The sequence below is a fragment of the Microcebus murinus genome, chromosome 18, assembly GCF_040939455.1.
Source record: "Microcebus murinus isolate Inina chromosome 18, M.murinus_Inina_mat1.0, whole genome shotgun sequence".
NCBI lineage: Eukaryota > Metazoa > Chordata > Mammalia > Primates > Cheirogaleidae > Microcebus > Microcebus murinus.
Window position 1 is genome coordinate 41,900,428 of NC_134121.1, and position 23,792 is coordinate 41,924,219.

At 40.7% G+C, this 23,792-nt stretch overlaps 1 protein-coding gene and 1 pseudogene across 2 annotated transcripts in view; both read right to left on the reverse strand.

Annotated features, from left to right (window-relative positions):
• The window catches only part of IKZF3 (IKAROS family zinc finger 3), a 96,355-nt gene that overhangs the window by 11,522 nt on the left and 61,041 nt on the right, over positions 1-23,792 (reverse strand). The window contains exons 4-7 of one of the 2 annotated variants that reach the window (XM_012765887.3): positions 21,814-22,074; positions 20,757-20,924; positions 18,640-18,756; positions 6,341-6,457 (exon numbers count right to left, since the gene is read on the reverse strand). In XM_012765887.3, coding sequence (XP_012621341.2) covers positions 6,341-6,457; positions 18,640-18,756; positions 20,757-20,924; positions 21,814-22,074 — 663 coding nt within the window. Of the gene's footprint in view, positions 1-6,340; positions 6,458-6,574; positions 6,913-18,639; positions 18,757-20,756; positions 20,925-21,813; positions 22,075-23,792 lie in introns of those variants that run through there. The other variant, XM_012765891.3, reaches the window with a different exon arrangement.
• LOC142862234 (uncharacterized) lies at positions 3,699-3,763 on the reverse strand (annotated as a pseudogene).

The following is a 23,792-nucleotide window of genomic DNA, read 5'->3' on the forward strand; positions in this document are numbered from 1 at the left end:
CCCGGCCACCAGCAGTGACTTCAGATTCTGTGCTGGGGTGGTTCCCATACGCAGTGCAAAAGGGGGCTTAGTGGCAGCAACCAGACCAGCACATGCATTCAAGAAGTATAGGATGCACAGAGTTGTTGTGATGTCTATAAGGTGCTTAACAGCATGCCGGGCATATGTAAGTATCCAAAAAGTGGTAGATCCATTATTAATATTATTATTATTTGCTTAGCACCATGTTAGGTGCTTTGAGGAATACAAACATAATTGTAATCCAACAGAGATGCAGCATTTACACCATTTCATTACAAATCATTATCTTTTTTTTTTTTTTGAGACAGAGTCTCCCTTTGTTGCCCAGGCTAGAGTGAGTGCCGTGGCGTCAGCCTAGCTCACAGCAACCTCAATCTTTTGGGCTCAAGCAATCCTACTCTCTCAGCCTCCCGAGTAGCTGGGACTACAGGCATGCGCCACCATGCCCGGCTAATTTTTTCTATATATATATTAGTTGGCCAATTAATTTCTCTCTATTTATAGTAGAGACGGGGTCTCGCTCTTGCTCAGGCCGGTTTCGAACTCCTGACCTCAAGTGATCCACCCGCCTCAGCCTCCCAGAGAGCTGGGATTACAGGCGTGAGCCACTGTGCCCGGCCACAAATCAGTATCTTAATGCTATGTGGCAGAACAAAGTATAGGGTAGCCAAAGAGTAGGAGAGAAAATCCTGGACCTCTTCTCACATATGCCACACATAACACAGGGCAAATATTAATCTATGCTTTTCTTTAAAGTTGCCTTGTAACCAGAGGTGGTGGTAATGATGGTGGTAGAGATGGTCATACCTATAACAAGAGGCAGACTATTAAACGTGCCCTGAGTGTAGGGTAAGAACAGAGCAGAGCGAGAACCTGGGGTATGGGCATGTGGACGCTGTATACCTTCCAGAACATGGGTGATGGGGGGCATCCAGAGAGCCTGGACAGAGTGGTTTCGTAGAAGTGGGAAAATATTACATAGAAGTGGGAGGAGTAGTCCATTGTGGCTGAAGTAAAGGACTAGTGGGCTCAGATGATAAAATCAGAAAAGGTAGATTGGAGACAAGACTGTGGAAGGCTCAGAATGCCTGACTGAATGGTTTGGATTTTATTCCACTGGGAACCATCGAAAGGTTTTTTTGAAGAGGGGGAAAATATGACTGAACCTTTAGAAAAATAACACAGATCCAATATCACAGTCACCGTGAGGGTGTAACATGAAGTATTCAGCTTTTAAGCCTTTAAGTTTCTTCAAGTCACAGAAATGTGTTTGCTGCTACTTCAGAGAATTTCCCACATGTATTGTCACTCTTACTACAGGCATATATCCAAAAGCAAACAAAAAAGACAGGTAAATAGGGGAAATGAAATATCCAGTGATCATTATGGCTCTGATCTCCAATGAGACTAAAATTCCTATCACTTCATCCAGGAAGTGGAAAGAGAGGGGGCAGGAAGGGCAGAGAACAGAGAGAGCTGGGGGTGGGGGGCGGAGGTGAGGAAAACCGAGCTGGAGAGCACATTTTGTTGTTGCAGATGTCTTTGTGCTCTGTGAGACACTGGGAAGTGCTATTTGGATGTCATCTGTCCTGATGGAGTCACCAGGGGAAGACTGTTCTTTTCTCAAAGAAACCACCCTTAAGGGAAAACAGTCGCCCTTCTTCAAGGGACTTTTCTCCCACTGGCACCCTGGTCAATGACCAGACCCCTTGCTGTCCAAAGCCCCCATGTGACACACGTTACAGGCACTGCTCTTGGTGACCTCCCAGGGAAGAAAGTGTCTGGACGGCAGTGCCTTATAGACCAAGGTCTGGCCCTGTTCTGTCACCTACCAGCTGTCATTCCATCTCTCTGATCCTCCTCCCCACCTCGGTAAAATCGCTTCACTGGTGGTTCCTAATATCCCTACAATGCTATGACATTGTAATCCTTATAGGATTATGGACATCAGGCCTTTGGGAAGGGGTGGGAGAAGATACTTTTTGCTCTTAGAAACAGGTATTAAAACTGCTTCCTGTCACTCTGTTAACCAAAGCAGAAAATTTCTCATTACTTACTTCACAGGGAGAACCAATGGTTTGTTGAAGTGTCAAAACCTCACTAACATGTTTACCACGGGGAAGTGAGATCTTTTTTCATGCTCTCTTCAATATGAAAACTTCCTTCAATAAAGTAATACATAAAATTTAAAAAGAATAAGGAGATGCAATGGTAACCACTCGGGTTATCACATCTGTTTTTCAGGAAAGAATGAAAATTAAGAAAAAAATATGCAGAAATGTAGTCATTTTTCTCCTCGTCCAAGAGAAAAATCCAGCCTCCACTTTGAGCCAAGTATTTGAGGATGGCCTAGTTTGAAGTATAGTCAAACAAGTTTATAACAGGAAAATAAGATTCAGACAAAAGAAAACCTCTAAAAGGGTCAGGATGCTCAAAGTAAGGTCTTTTTTTAAATTTGAGACAGAGTCTCGCTCTGTTGCCCAGGCTAGAGTGCAGTGCTGTCATCATAGCTCACTGCAACCTCAAACTCCTGGGCTTAAGCAATCCTCCTGCCTCAGCCTCCCCAGTAGCTGGGACTACAGGCATGCACCTGTGACAGAACAGGTGACAGAACAGGGCCAGACCTTGGTCTATAAGGCACTGCCGTCCAGACACTTCCCTGGGAGGTCACCAAGAGCAGTGCCTGTAACGTGTGTCACATGGGGGCTTTGGACAGCAAGGGGTCTGGTCATTGACCAGGGTCCCAGTGGGAGAAAAGTCCCTTGAAGAAGGGCGACTGTTTTCCCTTAAGGGTGGTTTCTTTGAGAAAACAACACTCTGCCAGGCTAAGTTTTCTATTTTTAGTAGAGACAGGGTCTCACTCTTGCTCAGGTTGATCTCCAACTCCTAACCTCAAATGATCCTCCTGCCTCAGCCTCCCAGAGTGCTAGGATTGCAGGCGTGAGCCACCGCACCTGGCCCCAGTTTATTCCTAATAGATGAGAAATGCTACTACTGGTAATTATCTCTAGCCTGCCGGGAAAGTAATGGGCTGACCTGATGGTATAATTTCACCTCTACCCTCACAGTTCAAGAGGTCAGGAAAGCCAAGGCTGGTCTGAGTGTTGTGTGACTGTCAGCAAGGACTAAAGGGAGTGACTCATTCTTCTTTCACACCTTAGCCATTGCCATTATGCTGGCAGCCAAATCTGTTCAGAAAACAGCCCCTTGGAGAGGAAAAACAGGGGAATGGAGAGGAGAGGAGAAGTGAGGAGAGGAGAGAAGGGAGAGGACAGGAGAGAAGAAGACAGGACAGGAGAGGGAAGAGGGAGGGAAAACGACAGCCCCGAGTGGTTTATATCACTTGATCCTACACACTGCAGTGTCACAGATAGTGTTCCTTTATCCCCTCCCTTGACATTACAATTTTCTATCACAAAGGTTGATTCAGTTAAATGATTCAAGGAGTTTCTTTTATTTTTTTAAAAAAATCTCTCAAACTAAGATTTAGGATATAAGTTAATGCGAGAAGAACAAAATACCATATACGTGACAGGAGCTCTTAACCGTTTGTATGACAAATGAATGGACAAAAGACCGAATGAACAAGTAGCACTGCCCTAAGCAAAATATATGAATGTTGAACGAATGCAACTGTTTTTTAGTCTCAGATTTAACAACATCTTCCTCAAAGAAACTTAAATAGCAATAATCCTGCCTCAGATAAGCCTCATTGGCTACAATACTGCCACTGCGCAAAGCTTAAAAAAAGAAACCTTAAAACATAAGATATAGTTTATGACATAAACACCATAACTGTATAGCTAAAGTTACACACAAGGGTTTTACAAACACGAAGTGGTATCCATAATTGCTGTCTTAGATTTCTTTTCTGTTATAATTCATCTCACAGACTTGTAGACAGGAGGGAACTTCCTGGTCATTTCATCACCTATCAGTCTCCTTATTTCACAGTTGAGTAAATAGAAGCCCAAAAAGGTTACCTGATTTGTCTAAACACACAATTCAGAAATGACAGAGCTAGGATTGGAACCTGGGACTTTTGGCTTCTAATCCTGTGTTTTTCATTGCACTATATCACAATTTACCAAAAATAAAAAATAAAAAATAAAAATTCCCCCAGTTATTCTGGGCCCTGAAGCCTTGAAGTTGCTACCTCAGCTCAATCAAGAGCTAACTCTATACAAGGTTTCTGATTCCAGCAGAGAGAACATGATGGTTCAGAAGATGAGAGAAATCAGAACCTGCAAGATCAGCATCTCTCGTGAGCCTAGAAGCGATACAGTGAAAAATCCTCTGGTCTCACTGGTAGCTAACAAATTGAATGGACCCCCGAGGCAACAGGCAAAATGGCATGAATTGGGGCGTATGAAATATGTTGGATTTTTAGCCCATGAAAATACCAAAGCAACTTTTTAAATATTAAGTAGGGCTTTAGCTCAGTTATAGGTTTGGGGCAGCTGTTAAGTACTAGGTACCTTCTGTCAAACTTTAGTTCTCCTAGACCAAAATGTATTGGCCACTACTGGATTGAAATTAAGTTACTTTGCATTCTTTTTCTTGTCTGTCTCTCCCCATGTCCCTCACCATCCTCCCCATATCAGCTTCACCCATTGCTTGAGTCAAAACTTTCCCCAAATTAAAATATAATCATGGCATAGAATAATGATCCCAGCTTTCTTTTATATTCCAGTCAGAACCTCTTCACATTAGTAAAGCTCAAAAGATATATGGGCACTGTTTGAAGATCATGTCTTGGAATCACAATTGCTTCACTCTTCCTAAACCCTATGTAGAAATCACCACATGCCCCTGCCCCACCCCCCCGACATTTCTCACCAAGGGGGGCAGCAAAGGGGAGGGGATATTCCTAAACTGAAACACACCAACTTTAATCTGACACAATTTATCTTTTTTTTTTTAAGACAGGGTCTTGCTCTGTCACCCTGCTAGAGTGTAGTGGCGTCATCATAGCTCACTGCAACCTCAAACCCCCCGGGCTCAAGCCATCTTCCTGCCTCAGCCTCCCAAGTAGCTAGGACTACAGGCACTGACCACCACACCCAGGTAATTTTTCTATTTTTTGTAGAGATGAGGTCTTGCTCTTGCTCAGGCTGGTCTCAAACTCCTGGTCTCAAACAATCCTCCCGCCTTAGCCTCCCAAAGTGCTGAGATTACAGGCATAAGCCAGACCGCCTGGCCTGACACAATTTATTCTTAAAGTGATTAAAAGTATACAAAAACCTTTCAGCTAATCAAAATAAAATAAGCAATCAGAAATACCAAGTTTGGTAATTTAAAAATATACTAGTTCTTTCAATATATCTCTATAATTCACATAGAATGTGAGCTTGTAAAAATATTATCTAGACAAGAGTAAAACCTAGGCAGATTTAAAACTCAGAAAGGCACTTAATATCTGTAAAAATCCATTGAGAAGAACACAGAAAAAACTGAAGTAAGAAATCAACAGCAGCCAGCAGCTTTGGAAAAAGAGATTGACAGGTTTCTAAAATATTATTAGTGTTGAAATAGTCTATTTTGGTGTGATAACTATTTCTGTTCAGTATCACCAACTTTCAATTTATAGAAAAACTGTACATTCAGTTTCAGCTGTCTTTCACAAATACAAATCTATTTTAAATATCATGGTCACATTTATGTAAACATCTGGGAGAGTTCAGCAAAATATCTCTGCCATTTGGAAATCCTAACACTTTAATGAACATAATTATTTCTTAGCCATCTCATTTGGCTGTATTGTTTGACAATGTGAAAACCAGTGGCATGAAAACTAATTCCAGCAAGACAAATGATTAAATCCAACCTTGTTATTTAAATCTATGTTTGCCTGATCACTTTCCCTTAAAGCCAGTTCTCAAACTCAGGAAAATATGACAATATGTTTTAGAGCATGAAAAAAGTTTGAGCATGCTAACGAACCAACTTGTAAAATATAATTACAAAAGATTACAAACACGCTATCTTGGAACATCTTACTGGTGTAAATTGCATAAACTCTCACGCAACATATATCATTCAGAGTAAAGAGGAAGGAACAGCGTTTTTAACATCATATCCATTTTGGAAATCAGATACCAAATACTCCCATCTTCTGTTGTTATGATCCTTTAGTTAATATCTTACATTCTATTTTCTTAGAGCTATCAAAATGAACCACAAAGAATAAAAGTGGACGATGGAAAACCAATTACTTTAACAGAGGTTAAGCTGGGAAGGGCCTCTTGTAGTAAGCGTCCTACGTTATCTCATTCAAACTATCTGCTAACAACAGCAGGAAAAAGGTTCGCATTCTTACCAATGAATTTCTGAGGCATTGAGCTTTTTCGTTTTGCCACATTGCTTGCTAATCTGTCCAGAACAAGAGCTCTTTCACTTCCCATCTCTGCTTTGATGTGTCTTGCCTCCGCGCTTGCTGGTTTGGAAAAATATAAAAAGAAGAGGGGAAAGAATACATTGGTAAATGGGGAGAAAAGGAAGTAAACTGGAAAAAGAAGTGTCCGCCATCTGATGCACACTCTGTTATTGTTACCTGTTGTTACTGCTCAGATTCTTGCCTGGGGTACCTGCAGTGGTCAGTGAAGCCGTCGCCCGGGCACATTCAAATCTTGCAATCTTATGCTGAGATGGGAAAGCCCGACCCATCCCCAACCAGTACCTTCATTAGCAAGAGGAAGTATTAAATAAACAGCCTGGACGTGGTTGGTTGCAAAAAGATAGATAGATGGAGATCTTCTAACCCCTGATCAGCCTTCTTTCTGATTCTGAGTAACTGCGTGTGACACCTGCAGACTGCTATAATTCTTCTTAACAACTTTGAAAAAAAAGTATGGTGCCCCAGATTTACTGCTCTGTTTATGTTAACAGCACTTTTGAAAATAGATACACTCACCCAGATAGCAAGAAGTCTACTCAGTGATTTGTGTATTGAAATTCTGAGTGGTTTCTTTCTTTCTTTCTTTTTTATTCTCAGCATGCTCCTCTCAGTTTCTGTCTTTCCAATTCTATTTCTCTGGGCTCTGCATTATCTGTTTCATATGCTCTTCACATTTCAAAATTGTCTCAGCTAAAATTTCCCTGAGCAACACTTCGGTCTTGAAATTAAAGAACAATTTGTATAATGTATCTCTATTAAATTTCTAATGAAAAGTGTGAACAAAAACTACCTAATTGTCAATCCATTAATAGACCTCTGAGTGGTGTGGGCCTCAGATCTGGTGACACATTAGAACCACATGAAGAACATATAAGAAACTCTGGGCAGGGCACAGTGGCTCATGCCTGGAATCTTAGCACTCTGGGAGGCTGAGGCGGGAGGATTGCTTGAGGCCAGGAGTTCAAGACCAGTCTGAGCAAGAGCGAGACCCCATCTCTACTAAAAATAGAAACAATTAGCTGGGCAACTAAAAATAGAAACAAAAAAGTAGCTGGGTATTGCAGACTGCTTGAGCCCAGGAGTTTGAGGTTGCTGTGAGCTAGGCTAACGCCACAGCACTCTAGCCCAGACAACAGAGTGAGACTCTGTCTCAAAAGAACTACCTCTGCCCAGGCCCTGCTTCAAATCAATTAAATCAGGATCTCTGGTTTAGGAGCCTAGGCAACAGTAATTTCCAAGCTCCCCAGATGATTTTAAAATGCAGCCAGAGGCCTGGAGCTGTGGTTCACACCTGTAATCCTAGCACTCTGGGAGGCCAAGGTGGAGAATGGCTTGAGCTCAGGAGTTCAAGACCAGCTTGAGCAAGAGTGAGACCCTGTCTCTACTAAAAATAGAAAATCAGCCAGGCATGGTGGTAGTCTCAGCTACTCAGGAGGTTGAGGCAGGAGGATCAGTTGAGCCCAGAACTTGAGGTTGCTGTGAGCTAAGCTAACACCATGGCACTCTAGCCTGGTAACAGAGTGAGACTCTGTCTCAAAAAAAAAAAAAATGCATCCACAATTGAAAACCACTAGAAGAATACATAAGTAGTGCCAATATCTAATCAACTAAAATAGTAAATTGAAATAAATATAGTATAATTTACCTTGGTATAGCTGGTAGTACCCAATAACACTTCATGTCTAAAGTTCAAAGAGATACCAGCTGCTCTAAATATAACGCTTTTAATTGAACTTAATTTTCTTTTTTTTAAAGAGACAGGGTCTTGCTCTGTTGCCCAGGTTAGAGTGCAGTGGTACAACCATATTTCACTATAACCTTGAACTCCCGGGCTCAAGCAATCCTCCTGCTTCAGTCTCCCAAAGTGCTGGTATTATAGGCATGAGCCACCACGCTTGGACCAAGGCTTTACATTTTTTTTTTTTGAGACAGAGTCTCACTTTTTGCCCAGGCTAGAGTGAGTGCCGTGGCATCAGCCTAGCTCACAGCAACCTCAATCTCCTATGCTTAAGTGATCCTCCTGCCTCAGCCTCCCGAGTAGCTGGGACTACAGGCATGCGCCACCATGCCTGGCTAATTTTTTGTATATATATTTTTAGTTGGTCAATTAATTTCTTTCTATTTTTGGTAGAGACAGGGTCTCGTTCAGGCTGGTTTCGAACTCCTGACCTAGAGCAATCCACCTGAGCAATCCACCCGCCTCGGCCTCCCAGAGTGCTGGGATTACCAGTGTGAGCCACCATGCCCGGTTTACATTTTTTTTTTTTTTTTTTTTGACACAGAGTCTCACTCTGTTGCCCGGGCTAGAGTGCCATAGCATCAGCTTAGCTCACAGCAACCTCAAACTCCTGGGCTCAGGCAATCCTTCTGCCTCAGCCTCCCGAGTAGCTGGGACTACAGGCATGCGCCACCATGCCCGGCTTATTTTTTCTGTATATTTTTAGTTTGCCAATTAATTTCTTTCTATTTTTGGTAGAGACAGGGTCTCGCTCTTGCTCAGGCTGGTTTTGAACTCCTGGCCTTGAGCTATTCTTCTGCCTCGGCCTCCCAGAGTGCTAGGATTACAGGCATGAGCCACCGTGCCCAGCCAAGGCTTTACATTTTAACACATGATGCTAGCCTCTACCCAGTCTGAAAAGGTATCTATCAATACAAGCCTCGGCATCTGAGTGAAACTGCCAGGCATGGAAAGGGTGGACCTCCACTTGGGCTCCCTGTATAGCAGGTTGGCTTTCTGTCCTTGGACAGCCCCAAGAACGTAAACAGTTAGTTGTAAACATGGTTCTCTCACATGAGGTCCCACCAAATCCATCACAGCATCACACTCCCAATGTGTATTCATATACGTGCCTCACAAGGGGCTGAACCAAAGCTCTGGGTAGGAGACAAGTCTATACGAATTGTGTCTCCACTTAGCTGTGCCATCCCAAATGTCAGAGCCCCAGTCTTTAGTTTTCAAGGGGGTCGAAATCTAGCTGGGGTATCAAGGCCCCTAGGACCAGATCACCTGCAGCAGCCTTCTTAGCAGCTCTGCCAGTGACCTGACTTCTTTTTGTCATGCTGGCCACCTGTGTGGGCTCAGCCACTGCCTGTATCAAGGCCATTATTTCAGTGGCAAGCCTGAGGGATCGGCAAACTTCCTGTAAAGGGCCAGATAGTAAATGTTTAAAAATTTGTGGGACATAGATAGTCTCTGTCCTATATTCTTTTTTTTTTTTTTTCTGTTCCACAACCCTTAAAAAATGTTAACAACCCTTGTACACAAATAGGATGATGGCTACATTTGGCCCAAGGACTGTAGGTAGCCCACTCATACCCTAAGCAAACATTACGATGCTAGAGACATTTTCTCTGTTTTATCATAAACATTTCAAGAGGCCCAAACTAAAATGAAGTATCCATACATAGATTTCTAATGTCTCTAAAGAATAAATTGGAATTAGTTTAAAGGATTAGAATAAAAAGTAAGTGATGATTACAGAATGGAACCACCACCCCCCCAAATATATACACAAATTTGGGAATTGTCAGTACTTGTTCTATAGTTGAAGAGTACGATGTGTTTGCTGTGTGAAGAGATTCTGATATACAGAAATAATGTCACAAATTCCACGGTCCCCTCGTACATTCAGTGCCACAAATGGCCTTGCCCAGAGAGAACAGAAAACTGGCGACCTTTGCAGTAAATGAATGACAGAGAAAGACTTTCCAGGCGAGACTGGCAAGTATGGCTGGGGGGAAACAAAAGTCCAATCAGGAAGAGAATCCAAAGTATGAAATATCTTTTATTTTATTATTGGCATTAAGAAAGAAAAAAAAAAACTATGCCAGCCATTACACAATACATTATAAAGCTCAGGTTTTTTTTTTTTTTAAACCTGGAATAAAATGAAATCTGCCTCCAAAAATGAGTAAGAGAAGAGGATGATGATAATGACAATATTTACTAGTCTGTGAATTTCTTGTCAAAAATAATTCTAGGTGCTACAGAAATAAATCATAGCCTCCACTCGAAGCTATTAACAAGTATTTGTGTGAATGACAAAAATAAGAGGCCTGGATGGCTTTTGGGCTAGTGGTATATAGTACTGCCACTCTGGCTGGCCAACGGCTGTAAATAACTGGCATTTCAGTGACGAGACACTGCTATGGAGAGAAGTGGGTCAAATTCTGTCCAGTATAGGGATAGGTTGAAATGACCAAACAGGAAACTATTATATATATGATTTCCTTTCACACAAACCACCACCAGATGTGGCACTACCCAAAGCCCAAGAGCAGAGACATGAAAGACAAGACAAGAATTTGAAATAAAAAGTGGGGAAGAGGCAGCTACATTAGTCCTTTGATAGGAACATTCATTCTGATTCAAACAACTGAGAAGATTTAACCCAAGTAAGGCTCCCCCATACCCTGTATTTTTTTTTTTTTATCAAAAGTATTTATAGTGAGGCCAGGTGCAGTGGCTCACACCTGTAATCCCAGCACTCTGGGAGGCTGAGGTGGAAAAACCGCTTAAGGCCAGGGGTTTGAGACCAGCCTGGCATCACAGTGAGATCCTGTCTCTACAAAATAAAAAATAATTAGCCGGGCCTAGTGGCGTGCACCTGTAGTCCCAGCTACTCGGAAGGCTGAGGCAGGAGGATCACCAGAACCTAGGCATAGGAGGTTGCAGTGAGCTATGATGGGGCCACTGTACTCCAGCCTGGGTGACAGAGCAAGACCCTGTATCTGAAAAAAAAAAAAAAAAAGAAAGAAAGAAAGAAAGAAGAAAGAAAGAAAGAAAGAAAGAAAGAAAGAAAGAAAGAAAGAAAGAAAGAAAGAAAGAAAGAAAGAAAGAAAGAAAAGAAAAACATTTATAGTGAAAAGGGAATGAAAAACAGTACTCTGAGTACTTTCAACTTTTATCCCCATTTTACCACTCTTCTTATTTAGTCTCTTGTGGTCCCTCCTCTCATGGCCAAATCGCTCCCCAGGACTTTTACCCCAAGCATGATGCTGCCAGTCTAGTTTTCCTACTTGTTTGTCAGCAGTCACTGCCTACATTTTACCAAACTCACTATCAATCACAACAAGCAGCTTTCTGAGGACACGTAATCAACATCCTCTACATTTGGGAGGATGCTGAAGCGTGGACACATTGACCTAAATAACCGTAATTAGGGCATGTCACTAAATGGCAACCTCGGAGATAACATCACCTTTTATTCCTGGTTACCCACCAAGCTGGTCTTGACAGTCATTTCCAGGTAAATCTTACTGTGTAAATCAGTGACAGTGCCCGACATTTAAAAGAATAAAATTCCACAGTGTTCATGGATGAACATATTTTGAGGCTTGAGTGGAGACTTTCCTATCTCCACAACTCTGGTCAGGTTAAAAGAAATCGGCCGGGCGCGGTGGCTCACGCCTGTAATCCTAGCACTCTGGGAAGCTGAGGCGGGAGGATTGCTTGAGGTCAGGAGTTCAAAACCAGCCTGAGCAAGAGTGAGACCCCCCATCTCTACTATAAATAGAAAGAAATTAATTGGCCAACTAATACATATAGAAAAAATTAGTTGGGCATGGTGGCGCATGCCTGTAGTCCCAGCTACTCGGGAGGCTGAGGCAGAAGGATTGCTTGAGCCCAGGAGTTTGAGGTTGCTGTGAGCTAGGCTGATGCCAGGGCACTCACACTAGCCTGGGCAACAAAGTGAGACTCTGTCTCAGAAATAAAAAAATAAAAATAAAATAAAATAATAAAATAAAATAAAAAATAAAAGAAATCCTCGGAGGCTAATCTAGGGGACTCCGGTTCACCCATACCCTCTCAATGGATCACTTACTCAAAATATCAACTCCAAGATCCTAATTAAAGACACTCTAGAAATTCAGGTCACCTTTACTGAGTCAAACTGTGTTTTCTTCTTTTTATTTTATTTTCCACAAATACTGTCTTCTGCACAAACTGCGTTTTCTAATTGGTAAGTTAGGAAAAGGCAAATTTTCAACTGACTATGGTGCACTCTCATTTTCTTTCTTAAACTGCTAGACTTTTGCCTTGCAATTGTTGCACAGCTGATGGACAATATCACTAAATGAGTACTCTTTAAAACACAAAGAAATGCTCTGGAGTTGGACAATCTCTTTGGGATCACAGAGGAGTTTAGGTAGTGCTCTGAAAAGAAAAAAAAAAAAAGAGGGCTATTGGCTTTTGGCCCTCTGCTCCAACTTTAGGACCCAACTGTCTATTTATACAAACAGTCTAGACTTGTTATCTAGCCATATCATGTCTCAGAAATGTAAGTAGAGGGAAACCAGTTTGGCAAGATAGTAAGGGAACAAGATAATGGGTTTAAGTGACGAAATAGGAAATCCGTTCCTGGGTGTTGTTTGGCAGTTTAATGTTGCAAGTGGTGGGTGTGGGGAATATGGGTTGGTAGCAAGGAACAATTTGCACATTTGGTTCACGAGTGAGCATAGAAGGGGTAGGACTGTAATTGTGGATTAACTTCCCCATATGCCAATTTTCATTAGTAGGTGATTTTAAAGACATGTTGAGGCCGGGCGCCTCAGGTAGGGCGCCTCAGTAGCTCACGCCTGTAGTCCTAGCACTCTAGGAGGCTGAGGCTGAGGCGGGCGGATTGCTCAAGGTCAGAAGTTCGAAACCAGCCTGAGCAAGAGCGAGACCCCCGTCTCTACTATAAATAGAAAGAAGTTAATTGGCCAACTAATATATATAGAAAAAATTAGCCGGGCATGGTGGCGCATGCCTGTAGTCCCAGCTACTTGGGAGGCTGAGGCAGCAGGATTGCTTGAGCCCAGGAGTTTGAGGTTGCTGTGAGCTAGGCTGATGCCAGGGCACTCACACTAGCCTGGGCAACAAAGCAAGACTCTGTCTCAAAAAAAAAAAAAAAAAAAAAAAAAAAAGACATGTTGAAAAAACAAATCATAAAAATGTAATACAAAGTCACAAAGACAGAATAGGTTACTATCTTTATTCCCTGCACAAACCTTCATAGTTTGTCTGGTTTTTAGTTAACTGTTTCCATGATGCAATTTCTATCACAAAGTCATTGCAGATTTAACTATGTAATTATGTTGTGCTTTGTTTTTGTTCAAAGTCTTTCATTAGATCTTGAAGTGTTCAATGGACCTTAAATAAGAGGCATTGCTTCCTTTCTTTTCTATGCTGTGGTCAGTCCGTAGCCAATGAACAGTGGAACAAAGTGGTGTTATTGTGCAATAAGAATTGTCTAACAAGAGATTGCTATCAAAGACAGAGGCAGGTTCTAACAAAAGTTAAATAAAACGGTTGCCTTTTTGAGCAAGTAAAATGAATACTGCCTTGTGAGATAGTACTGATTTTTAAAAAGAACAGGTTGGGAAAATAACATTTTCTTTGGACTGCCACATTGGTAAAAATATAAGTTTATTTTGAAATCTTCATGATTATATTAGCTTCACTGAAACAATGAGAATGAAGATGAATGGTTTTGACTCCTGAATTCATAAATAAATATAATATTCAATTACTTTAAAAATCTTATTATTGCTAGAATTCATTGTTAGACAAAAATATGTCCTGCTCCAAGTATTCATAATTTGTATAAAATGAAGCTAAATGAATCTCTATACCAGCTGTTACTCGATTTCTGGAATAAGGATCAAGCTAATGAAAAAATGAAGTCTATGGTCTTCTATATTTTTCCTTCTTTTCATATATACTCCATTAAGACAGCAGAGCAAAACTGAAATATTTTGATGATGTCACTTGTGATATCTGGGGTAGAAACCTGGACTGAAGTAGCAATATCATGTGTCTCTATTAGACCTCTGCTTTGTACTAACAGATCAAGTGTCTTGTTGGATTGTGAGTTCTTAAAGGGTAGGAAGGGTAGGGGCTTGGTTGGCTGTGTTGGCATACTCCTGTAATCCTAGCATTTTGGGAGGCCAAGGCGGGAGGATCATTTGAGGTCAGGAGTTTGAGACCAGCCTGGGCAACCCTGTCTCTACAATAAATTAAAAAAAAAAAAAAATTAGCTAGGTGTGGTGGTGTGAACCTGTAGTCCTAGCTACTTGGGAGGAGAATTGCTTGAGCCCAGGAGCTTAAGGTTACAGTGAGCTATGATTACACCACTGCACTTTAGCCCACAAGTAACAGACCCTTTTTTAAAAATAAAGAAAAGAAAAAGAAAAAGGGCAGGAGCTTGACTTTTACTCATCTTTACAAACAGTTCTGACACACTGCTGGCACTCAGAGAACTCAACAAATGCTATCTGAATAAAAGAAAATGATTGGCAAGACCGGAAGTCCTCTTGCCCAATACCTGCGTTCTTTTGCAGGCTGGTCTGCACTCCAAGGCCTTTTCATCTCTCTGCTTCCCAATGGGGGAGGGTTTGTCCCCAGGCTTGGCTCTCACACTATGCTGCACTTCAATTTACAACAAGCACTTGATGACTGAGTGCTGCAACCACAGTAGCAATGCAGCATCATCTCTTTAAAAGTGAGGGATGAAGGCATAAGATGTGCTGTATCGGTCAGGCTCGGAATGGAACACTATTCCACACTTGACTGCCAATTGTGAGAGGGAAACAGAAATAGAAACCATATAGGGAGCAGTGGCAATAATTAAAAGATTGCCTTGTGTCGGATTAGATATTCTTGACATTTTGGATCTCAGGAAAAATCATGGGAACTATTTGAAATATAAAGGATGAAGTAATATATTGACTGACATGCAGTACTTACACTTGATTAAGCTGTGACTTTACATATTTTGTAACCTGAAACCACTATTACAACATATTTGTCTTTTTTAAAAAAACCAAAACTTGCTGACTTAGTTAACCCTTTATTTTTTTGCTGAGACTTAAAGTATGTTGCATGCATCCTATCAAACCACCTATGAAATGCAAATTAACTCAACTTCTGTATTTCAGCATTTCCTGAATCACCTACTACCACTGAAGATAACTAGAATATTACCTCTGATACTTTTCCTAATTTGACATTTCTTTTTTTTTTTTGGAGACAGAGTCTCGCTTTGTTGCCCTGGCTAGAGTGAGTGCCATGGCGTCAGCCTAGCTCACAGCAACCTCAATCTCCTGGGCTCAAGCAATCCTGCTGCCTCAGCCTCCCAAGTAGCTGGGACTACAGGCATGCGCCACCATGCCCGGCTAATTTGACATTTCTTAAAAAGGTTGTGGGGATGGGAAGTAAGATGGTGACCTTATTTCAAAAATCAATTTTTTTTTTTGAGACAAGGTCTTGCTTTGTTGCCCAGGCTGGAGTTCAGTGGCAGGATCATAACTCACTGTAACGTTGAACTCCTGGCTCAGGAAATCCTCCTACCTCAGCCTCCTGAGTAGCTAGGACTACAGATGCTCACTACTACACCTGGCTAATTTTTAAATTTTTGTAGAGATGAGCTCTCACTATGCTTCCCAGGCTGGTATCCAACTCCTGGCCTCAAGCAATCCTCCCACCTTGGAATTACAGGCGTGTGCCACTCATCCAGCTCCCAAAATCAGTTTGCTGATCCCCCCCACTTCCGGTGTGTGCGAGTCTATTCGTATGTGTGTTACTATATTGCTTTTGCTAACCAGTTAATATATAACCGTCAAGAAATATAGCCAACTAGGCCAAAAAGTAGAAAAAACCCAAATATCCACTAACTGATGAATGGATAACTAGAATGTGGTAAATCCATACAATGAAATATTATCCAGCCACAAAAAAGAAGGAAGTACTGATACATGCTCCAACATGGATGAGCCTCAAAAACATCAGGCTGAGTGAAAGGTGCCAGGCATAAAAGGCTACATATTGTGATTCCATTTATGTTAAATGTCCAGAATAGGCAAACCCATAGAGACAGAAAGTAGATTAGAGGCTGGAGGGAGAGGGAATAGGGGGTGACTGCTAATAGGTACAGCATTGCTTTTTTGGGTGATGGAAATATGCTGGAATTAGATAGTGCTGACAGCTGTCCAACATTGTGAATATATTAAAAACTACTAAACTGTACACTTTAAAAAAGGTGAATTTTATGGTATGTGAATTATATCTAAAATTTTTGAAAATAAAAATATGGCTAATCACAAAACAGCTTAAGCTCCAGTGATTTTTCAGTATGTCACTGAATTTTTTTTTTCATACACACCATGGGATAGCAGTAAGTCAATGCATTTTGATGAGTCTCGCTTTCCTCACCTCTGAAAGGAAGAGGTAGGATCAGATGCTCTCTTTCATCTTTTAGCTTTAAATAGTTATGATTCTATTTGGAATATAGTGGATTTTCATAACTTGGGAATTTCTCACAGTAAGAACTTTGCCTATCTCCTGAAATTTGGAAACGCAGGTAAAGATTCCAATGTTCTGTCATTGGGCAAGCACTGCCTCACATGAAGCATGCCACTTTATGATGTGAAAATCCAAGTTTTAGGTTTGTTTTATTTTTATTTTTTAGTTCTCAAAAAATAAATGTTGCCCAGGCTGGACTTGAACTGCTGGGGCTAAAGGGATCTTCTTGCCTCAGCCTCCTGAGTAGCTGGGACTACAGGTGCATGCCACCAGGTCCAGCCTGTTTGTTTTTTCAAGGGAGTAAATATTTCTCTTTAGAAATAAAGAGAAAATCCAACTCCTTGATAAAACCAAAGATACCATCAGGATAAAAAGCAGAAGCTGTGCAAACCAACAGAATTCAGTTGGTCAGCTCCTAACACCGTAATGTAGACTTTATCTAAAACAAATGCTTCCTCTTACTCAAAATGGGGACAGTTTCAATACTCATCACTTCTACCCCATTTTTTCCCTGAGTTTCTCATTATTTCTCTCATATTTTTGCAATCTTTCTGCTTTAGGCTGCTCAAACTATTCAACTCTAACTACTGCTCTCAAATACTAAGTAAGTCCCATGAGGATTTGTACTCACTACTCTAAATAAGCAATTGGTTCAAGTATCCAAATAAAAATGTCAGACAACCCAAGTTGCAGACCCAGGCTGCCGGTCAACTGGATATGACAAAGGACAGCTGCAGAGATGCGACACAAAAAAGTTTCAGGCAGTTTCAACTAAAGAATGAAAAGGAAATAAAACCACAATTGAGATATGGAAAGACTTCTAGTGTTTCAATCAATTGCCAGTAGGTATTTAATTCGAACTACTGAATAAAATAAGAAATCCCCAAAGCCAAAGAAGCATCACAATAAATCATACGAGTAGACACGGGTATGCTTTTTGGGCAGGCATTATGCAAAGAAAATCCTTACAGTTTTTTTTTAAGAGGCAGAGTCTCATTTTATTGGCTATGCTGGAGTATAGTGGAACCTCAAACTCCTGGAGTCAAGGGATCCTCCCACCTCAGCCTCCTGAGTAGCTGGGACTGTAAGTATGTGCCACCATGAATCCTTGCAGTATTAATCGACTCTTCCCCATGCACTCCCAACCTGCTCTACCCTCAATCTTTGCCATTTCAGTAAACGGCAACTCCATTCTTCATCACATCCCACATCAACTTGTTAGGAAATCCAACTGGCTCTATCTTTAAAATATATGTAGAATTAGACTACCTCTCACCACCTCTACCACTACCAAGACACAGTTTTCTCTTGCTTCAATTATAACAATGGCCTCCCAACTGGAATCCTCAACTTCCAACCTTGCCCCAAATACAATCTATTCTCAAAAGTAAGTAGAGTGATTCTTTTCAAATGAGCATTCCAATGATGTCACCTCTTTGTTCAAAACCCTCTAAAAGATTTTCAGTTTCACTCAGAGTAAAAGCCAAAGTCTTTAGGAAGGCCTACAAGACCTGATAGATCTGATTTCCCATTTCCTCTCTGGCTTCATATCCCATTACTCACTCTGTTTCGTCTACACAGGGCTATTTACACATCTTCAAACTTGTACCCCAGGGCCTTTGCATTTGCTGTGGTCTAGTTAATCTGCAGGGCTCACTCCTCATCTTGTTAAGTCTGCTGAAATGCTGCTACCTTGCTGAAGCCTTCCCTGACTCACCCTCAGTACCGGCTTCATTTTTCTCAATAGCACTTGCAACCTTCTAACCTCCTAATATATAGTTTGCTTATTTACTTTGCTTATGATCTGTCTGCCTCCACTAAAATATAAACTCCACGAGGGCAGGCGGTTTTGTCTTTTCACTTACTGTCGCATCCTGCCTCCGAGGACAGCAGGTGCTCACTAAATGTGTGTGGAACGAGTGTCGTGTGAACTCACCGGTGTCCCCCAGGTCGGTGCTTGGAAGAAATGTGCGGCAGCGCTCCTTGTGCTCCTCGAGGGAACTTCTCTGTTTGTAACTCCTTCCGCAAAACTCACATTTGTAGGGTTTCTCGACTAGAGGGAGAGCACAAGGCACACTCAGAAACCCTCAAGGGTTCCAGGGGTTCCAGACAGAGGGCGTGTTGGGCTCTGTTCACTAGAAACGGGATGGCTGGCTGAAGCCAGAGTACTTGGACACTTTTCAATTCTATATTGCTTTTAAATTTATTTAGCTGAAATAAGGTTATGGTTTATGATTAATGATCATGTCAGAGTATTCTTCAAAAGCATCACCTCCTGTCACAGATGAAAGGATTTGGAAGTAAAGACGGCCATTTAGCATACTGTTTTGGCTCCAGATCAAATTTTGTTTCTTCAGGAAAAAGAAAACAGAGCCCTTTTATTCTTCAAGGAGGGTATGTGGTATAAGGATGAAACAGGAAGGGATTCCTCATTTTGTGACATCCCTCTGGCTGTAAGTAAAGAATGCCGTGGTTTGAGGGAGTTGGCCATTCTTCTAGAAACCGATGGCTCTTTTGGAAAATTGACATATTTGAATACATTTAGCTCATCCTTGCCAAATGGCAATAGGAAATAGGCTATAGTCTAGGCTAACACAATAAAAAACTGAGCTAATTGAGGATATTTTTGAATAACAGAAATAAGAATGAACTGCAAAAATAACTTCATCTAAATGTCTAAGATGAAGCAAACATTTCCTCAAAAGTTTACCCGTACAGTTCAGGACATCTTTATCCTCCCAACTCTCCAAATGTCTTATCTGCTTGAAATATATAAGTAATCACTTCAACTCTGAGCAAGGCTAGCCTTTCTGATTTGTTGACAAAATATACCCAGTGAATTTGTCAGAGTTTTAGGGACTGCAATTTTTATTTTCTAACTCCTCTTACACTGTTTAAATAGAGGCTTTGGGATGTGAAGAACTAAGAGGTCTTTATGAAATCTCAAATTAAAATAAATGCAGGTTTGCTAGGGCTAAAATTATTAAGTTTCTGCATAAATTGGGGTCATTTAGAATCTGTCTAAAAATGCCTACTATTGTTGTTTCTTACTTGAAAAAGGCAACGGAACTATTCTAATTTTTTGGAACCAAACTCATCCTTAATTCATTACTTTGAAAAGTAAGCTGTAACAGAAAGAAACCTTCCTTCGCCACTGACGTTTTCTCATGGGGGTTTGCTGGAGCTGACTTGTTTAATCCTAGTCTTTGAATTATAACCAGTTTCGAGTTTAGGGCTGGGTTTTAGTCAAAGCAGTAGATGTGGATTAACATAAAAACAAACTTTTTTTTCTTCAATTAAAATTTTGTCAGATAACATCAAGAACATGAGGTCCCAAATTTGAAGAAGAAGAAAAAAAAACCTCAGTCTTATTTTTCTAGGAGGGAAATTCTAAATGTTGAAAAAAAGTGTATTATCTTGCTTGGTTAAAATAAGGAGTAAAAACATCAAAAGGTCACATGGCTTTTTATGAATTCTTATTGCTGCTCATCTTGTAGAGATTTGAAAATAAGTAGGCTGATCAAGAGGAAAGTTGGGTTTAAGCAATTTAGCGCAAAATGGCCAAAAAGTAACCCCCAAACAATGAATTATACCTGGATTCGTTTTTCATAATTTAAAAACTGTATAGAATTTGCTTGTCCACTCTTTTGAATGGAAAGAGTGTGTGTGTGTGTGTGTGTGTGTGTGTGTGTGTGTGTGTGTGAGTGTGTTAGGAAAATAATCTTTTTAAATAAAGTTTACCATAAAAAAATACTGATGGCTGTAATTTTCTCACAAAAATTAAAAAGGTATTTTTATAGGGCAGGCTCTTCCGGTCTGACTGCCGTTCTCCAAGGGAGTAAGGCTGGTGAGGGGAGGATCATTTCCAATGAGGCAGACGGAGAGCAATTAATGCCTTAATGGAAGTGTAATTAGCCCTAGAGGTCTCTGCTGTTATAACCCTTCAGAACAAGAATGACAGATTAAAACCTCCATACTTAACTCTTTCTGGGTTCCACACTGGGCTAGGAGGAACGCAGTTAGAGACATGGAATGCTTATTTCCAGCACTTACCAGAATGGGTTCTAAGATGCCCGGTGAGCGCATCTCTTCTCTGGCATGCATAGTTGCAGAGGTGACACTTAAAAGGTTTTTCCCCTGTGTGCAGTTTAATGTGGCGGAGGAGGTTACCTTTCTGAGTAAAAGATGCCCCACACTGATTACACTGGAATGGGCGTTCACCTTTAAAAAGGACAAAAAAGGAGATTTCTGATCACTAGGCAAGTGGAGAAGCATATGCACAGATTAGATGCCTAGGGCCAAAGCTCAGCTTGTAGAGTTTTTGCTCCTAATGGGATCAGTTGGGAGCTAGTTGCAAGGCAAGCGTTAAGACTTACTTATGGAATCTTCCTGTAGGAGAGAAAAAGCACTCACCTAGCAAGGCTATTTTAGGTCTCACCTTGTCCTGAATCAGAGCAAAGAAACAAGAGTAGCTCTAGAGGTACTTTCTAGATGTAAGTTTTTCTATTACTAAGTATTCCTTTTGAGTATAATCTCCTCTGAAAAAAGAGTCATGCCTAAAGTTCTAACAAGGTAACTTCAGATACCCTTTTTAAAGTCTTATCAGATGTCAGAGGGAATCTATTGGCTCAGTGTAACTGCTGTGTCTGTATGCATTTCTATAGACTATCTGTTTATTGTCTGAAGGTAAATTCTTTAAAACCGGTAATAAAAACTATACCCTTTCATCTACCAAATTTGAACCCAATGCAGTAAAGAGATCTGCTTTTATTAAAAGTGTTATGCAAAAATATATGAAAGATGGCTAAGAAATGAATCACACAATGCAACTCCTACTTACGAACGGAAGAAAAAGTGTTTGGCTGACCTAGAACACTGTGCTCTCTGAAGTCTTTTTTTATTCACAGCATTTGCAATATGTTTGCCAAACACATGAGCAAAGTAGGGATAAAATTCACTGAGTAAATGAAAATGCAGAAAGAAAGAGATGCATCAGAGTTATAGCAAAAATCAATGGCAATAATCAGAAGTCCTAAATTCTACCATTTCATTTCCCACGTGGCTGCATTAGGAGAGTTTTCAGAAGAATGAAAAAAAGGAGACTATTTACCAGTATGGCTCCGCTTATGAACCATTAAGACATTGAAGCTAATGCAGGATAATCCACACACATCGCAATTCATCTTTCCACTGGTTGGTCTGCCACTATCATAGGAGACGACATGTCTCTCCAACTTAATGTTTTCATATTCATTATATTCTCTTGAATAGATGTAAGGAATTTCGGGCTCTTCTGCATTTCCCATGGGCTCTGACTTTAAAACATTCTCATCTCTTTCACTGTATTCATCTTTCACTTTCATCGAATCATCTGCAGGGAAGAAAATGTGAGAAATGGACAATGACTGTACTTGCAGCTCAAAAAGCAGAGATCCACAGCTGACAAGTAAATACCAAATGAAGCTGGCATAACATTGTACATCTACAAAGCAAGAAAATACCATTAGGATGACCACACATTATTTGAATTCTGAACCACAGAGGAAAACACATACTCATACACATAAAAATAGGTGACAGTTCAGGCTATCCAAAAAATTAGAGATAATAAATTTTAGCTAAGACTGTTCAAAGTGATCATGAAACAAACATTTTGAGCAACTTTTCTTCTAGAGCTGAGGGAGATAAAGGTTCTCCTATTTAGTTCTTTTTTTTTTTCTTTTGGTGGCTATAGTTAAAAAAGCAAGGTGATGCACTCTTAGGTTTCAGGGAGAAAACACTGTTTTAATCCTTCAAGTGCATCCAATTTAAGTCACTAAGATTGAAGCTGAATAGTTAACATGGTTTTTCTGATTTTAAGCCATACTTTGTGTCTTCACTTTCCATGTATAAGAACTGCCAAAACACATGGTATCTCTCTGTCTCTCTGGGAGCTGAAAAAGGCACAACAATGAATATATAGGAAGCCAACAGTTCTAGTGAAATGTATTGAGAAAGATAAAAAGAAAGTAATCCTTTTTTTTTTTCAGAGACAGGTTCTCACTCTGTCACCTAGGCTAGAGTGCCGTGGCTATTCACAGCCACGATCATAGCTCACAGCAGCCTCAAACTCCTGGGCTCAAGGGATCCTCCTGCCTCAGCTTCCCAGGTAGCTGGGACTATAGTATAGGCTCATGCCATTGCACCCGACTAAGAAAAGTAATTATTTAATATAATCTAAGGAGCCACTTCCACGGACATAGGTAAATGGGGCTCAACCTAAGTAAGGGGAAGGATATCCGTACCCAAGTTAAGGACTGGGTAGGAGAGGAAAGACTGGACTAAGTGAGTGGCTAAGTACTATCTTAAAAACAGTTGTAACATAAATAAATACATTTTTTTAAAAAAAGAGCTGCAATACTCTTAAGCTGAAGAACATAAGAAATGAAGAAGGCAAATTTATGTACTGACATTAACAAAACCTAAAAATTTACCTGATATAATAACAGTAAACATTTGGAAGAGGTTTTTTTTTTTGTATACAAAATATGCTGTCTAAATGCTTACTTTTTCAAACACTGGTCCTTAGAAATATGAAGTTGTTACTTCCCCATGAGGAATCACAAATCAATGGAATTTAGGGCTGAAAGAGAATTTAGAGATCATCTCTAATCCAACCCTCTTCTTTCCCAGATGAGGAAATCTGGGAGTAGAGACTTTTCCAGGGATTTGTCCAAGGTTATGCAGCCTTAACTCCGAACTATCAATCACCTGGATTCGACCTCACATAATATACACAGAAAGTCTCCGTGGCTTCTTACCAATGCTACTCCACATCCTTCCATCAGTGGTATAGATGTTAAAACCCAAAACACGCTAAAAAAAAAAAAAAGATATTCTAAAAAACTACATCCCTTCCAAAAAACATCCGTAAGTGTTGCTCCTGTTGCCACACAGGAGGAAGTAGAACTGCAGCTGTGCCTGGCTTGCCACCTTCAACCCCAGTTTCAATTTTCACTTCTATCAAGGTTACCTTTCATCTACAATAACTGTGTTTGCTTAATAGAGCAAGACAGGGCTTAACCACCATCAGAGGAGCCATGGCTGCAA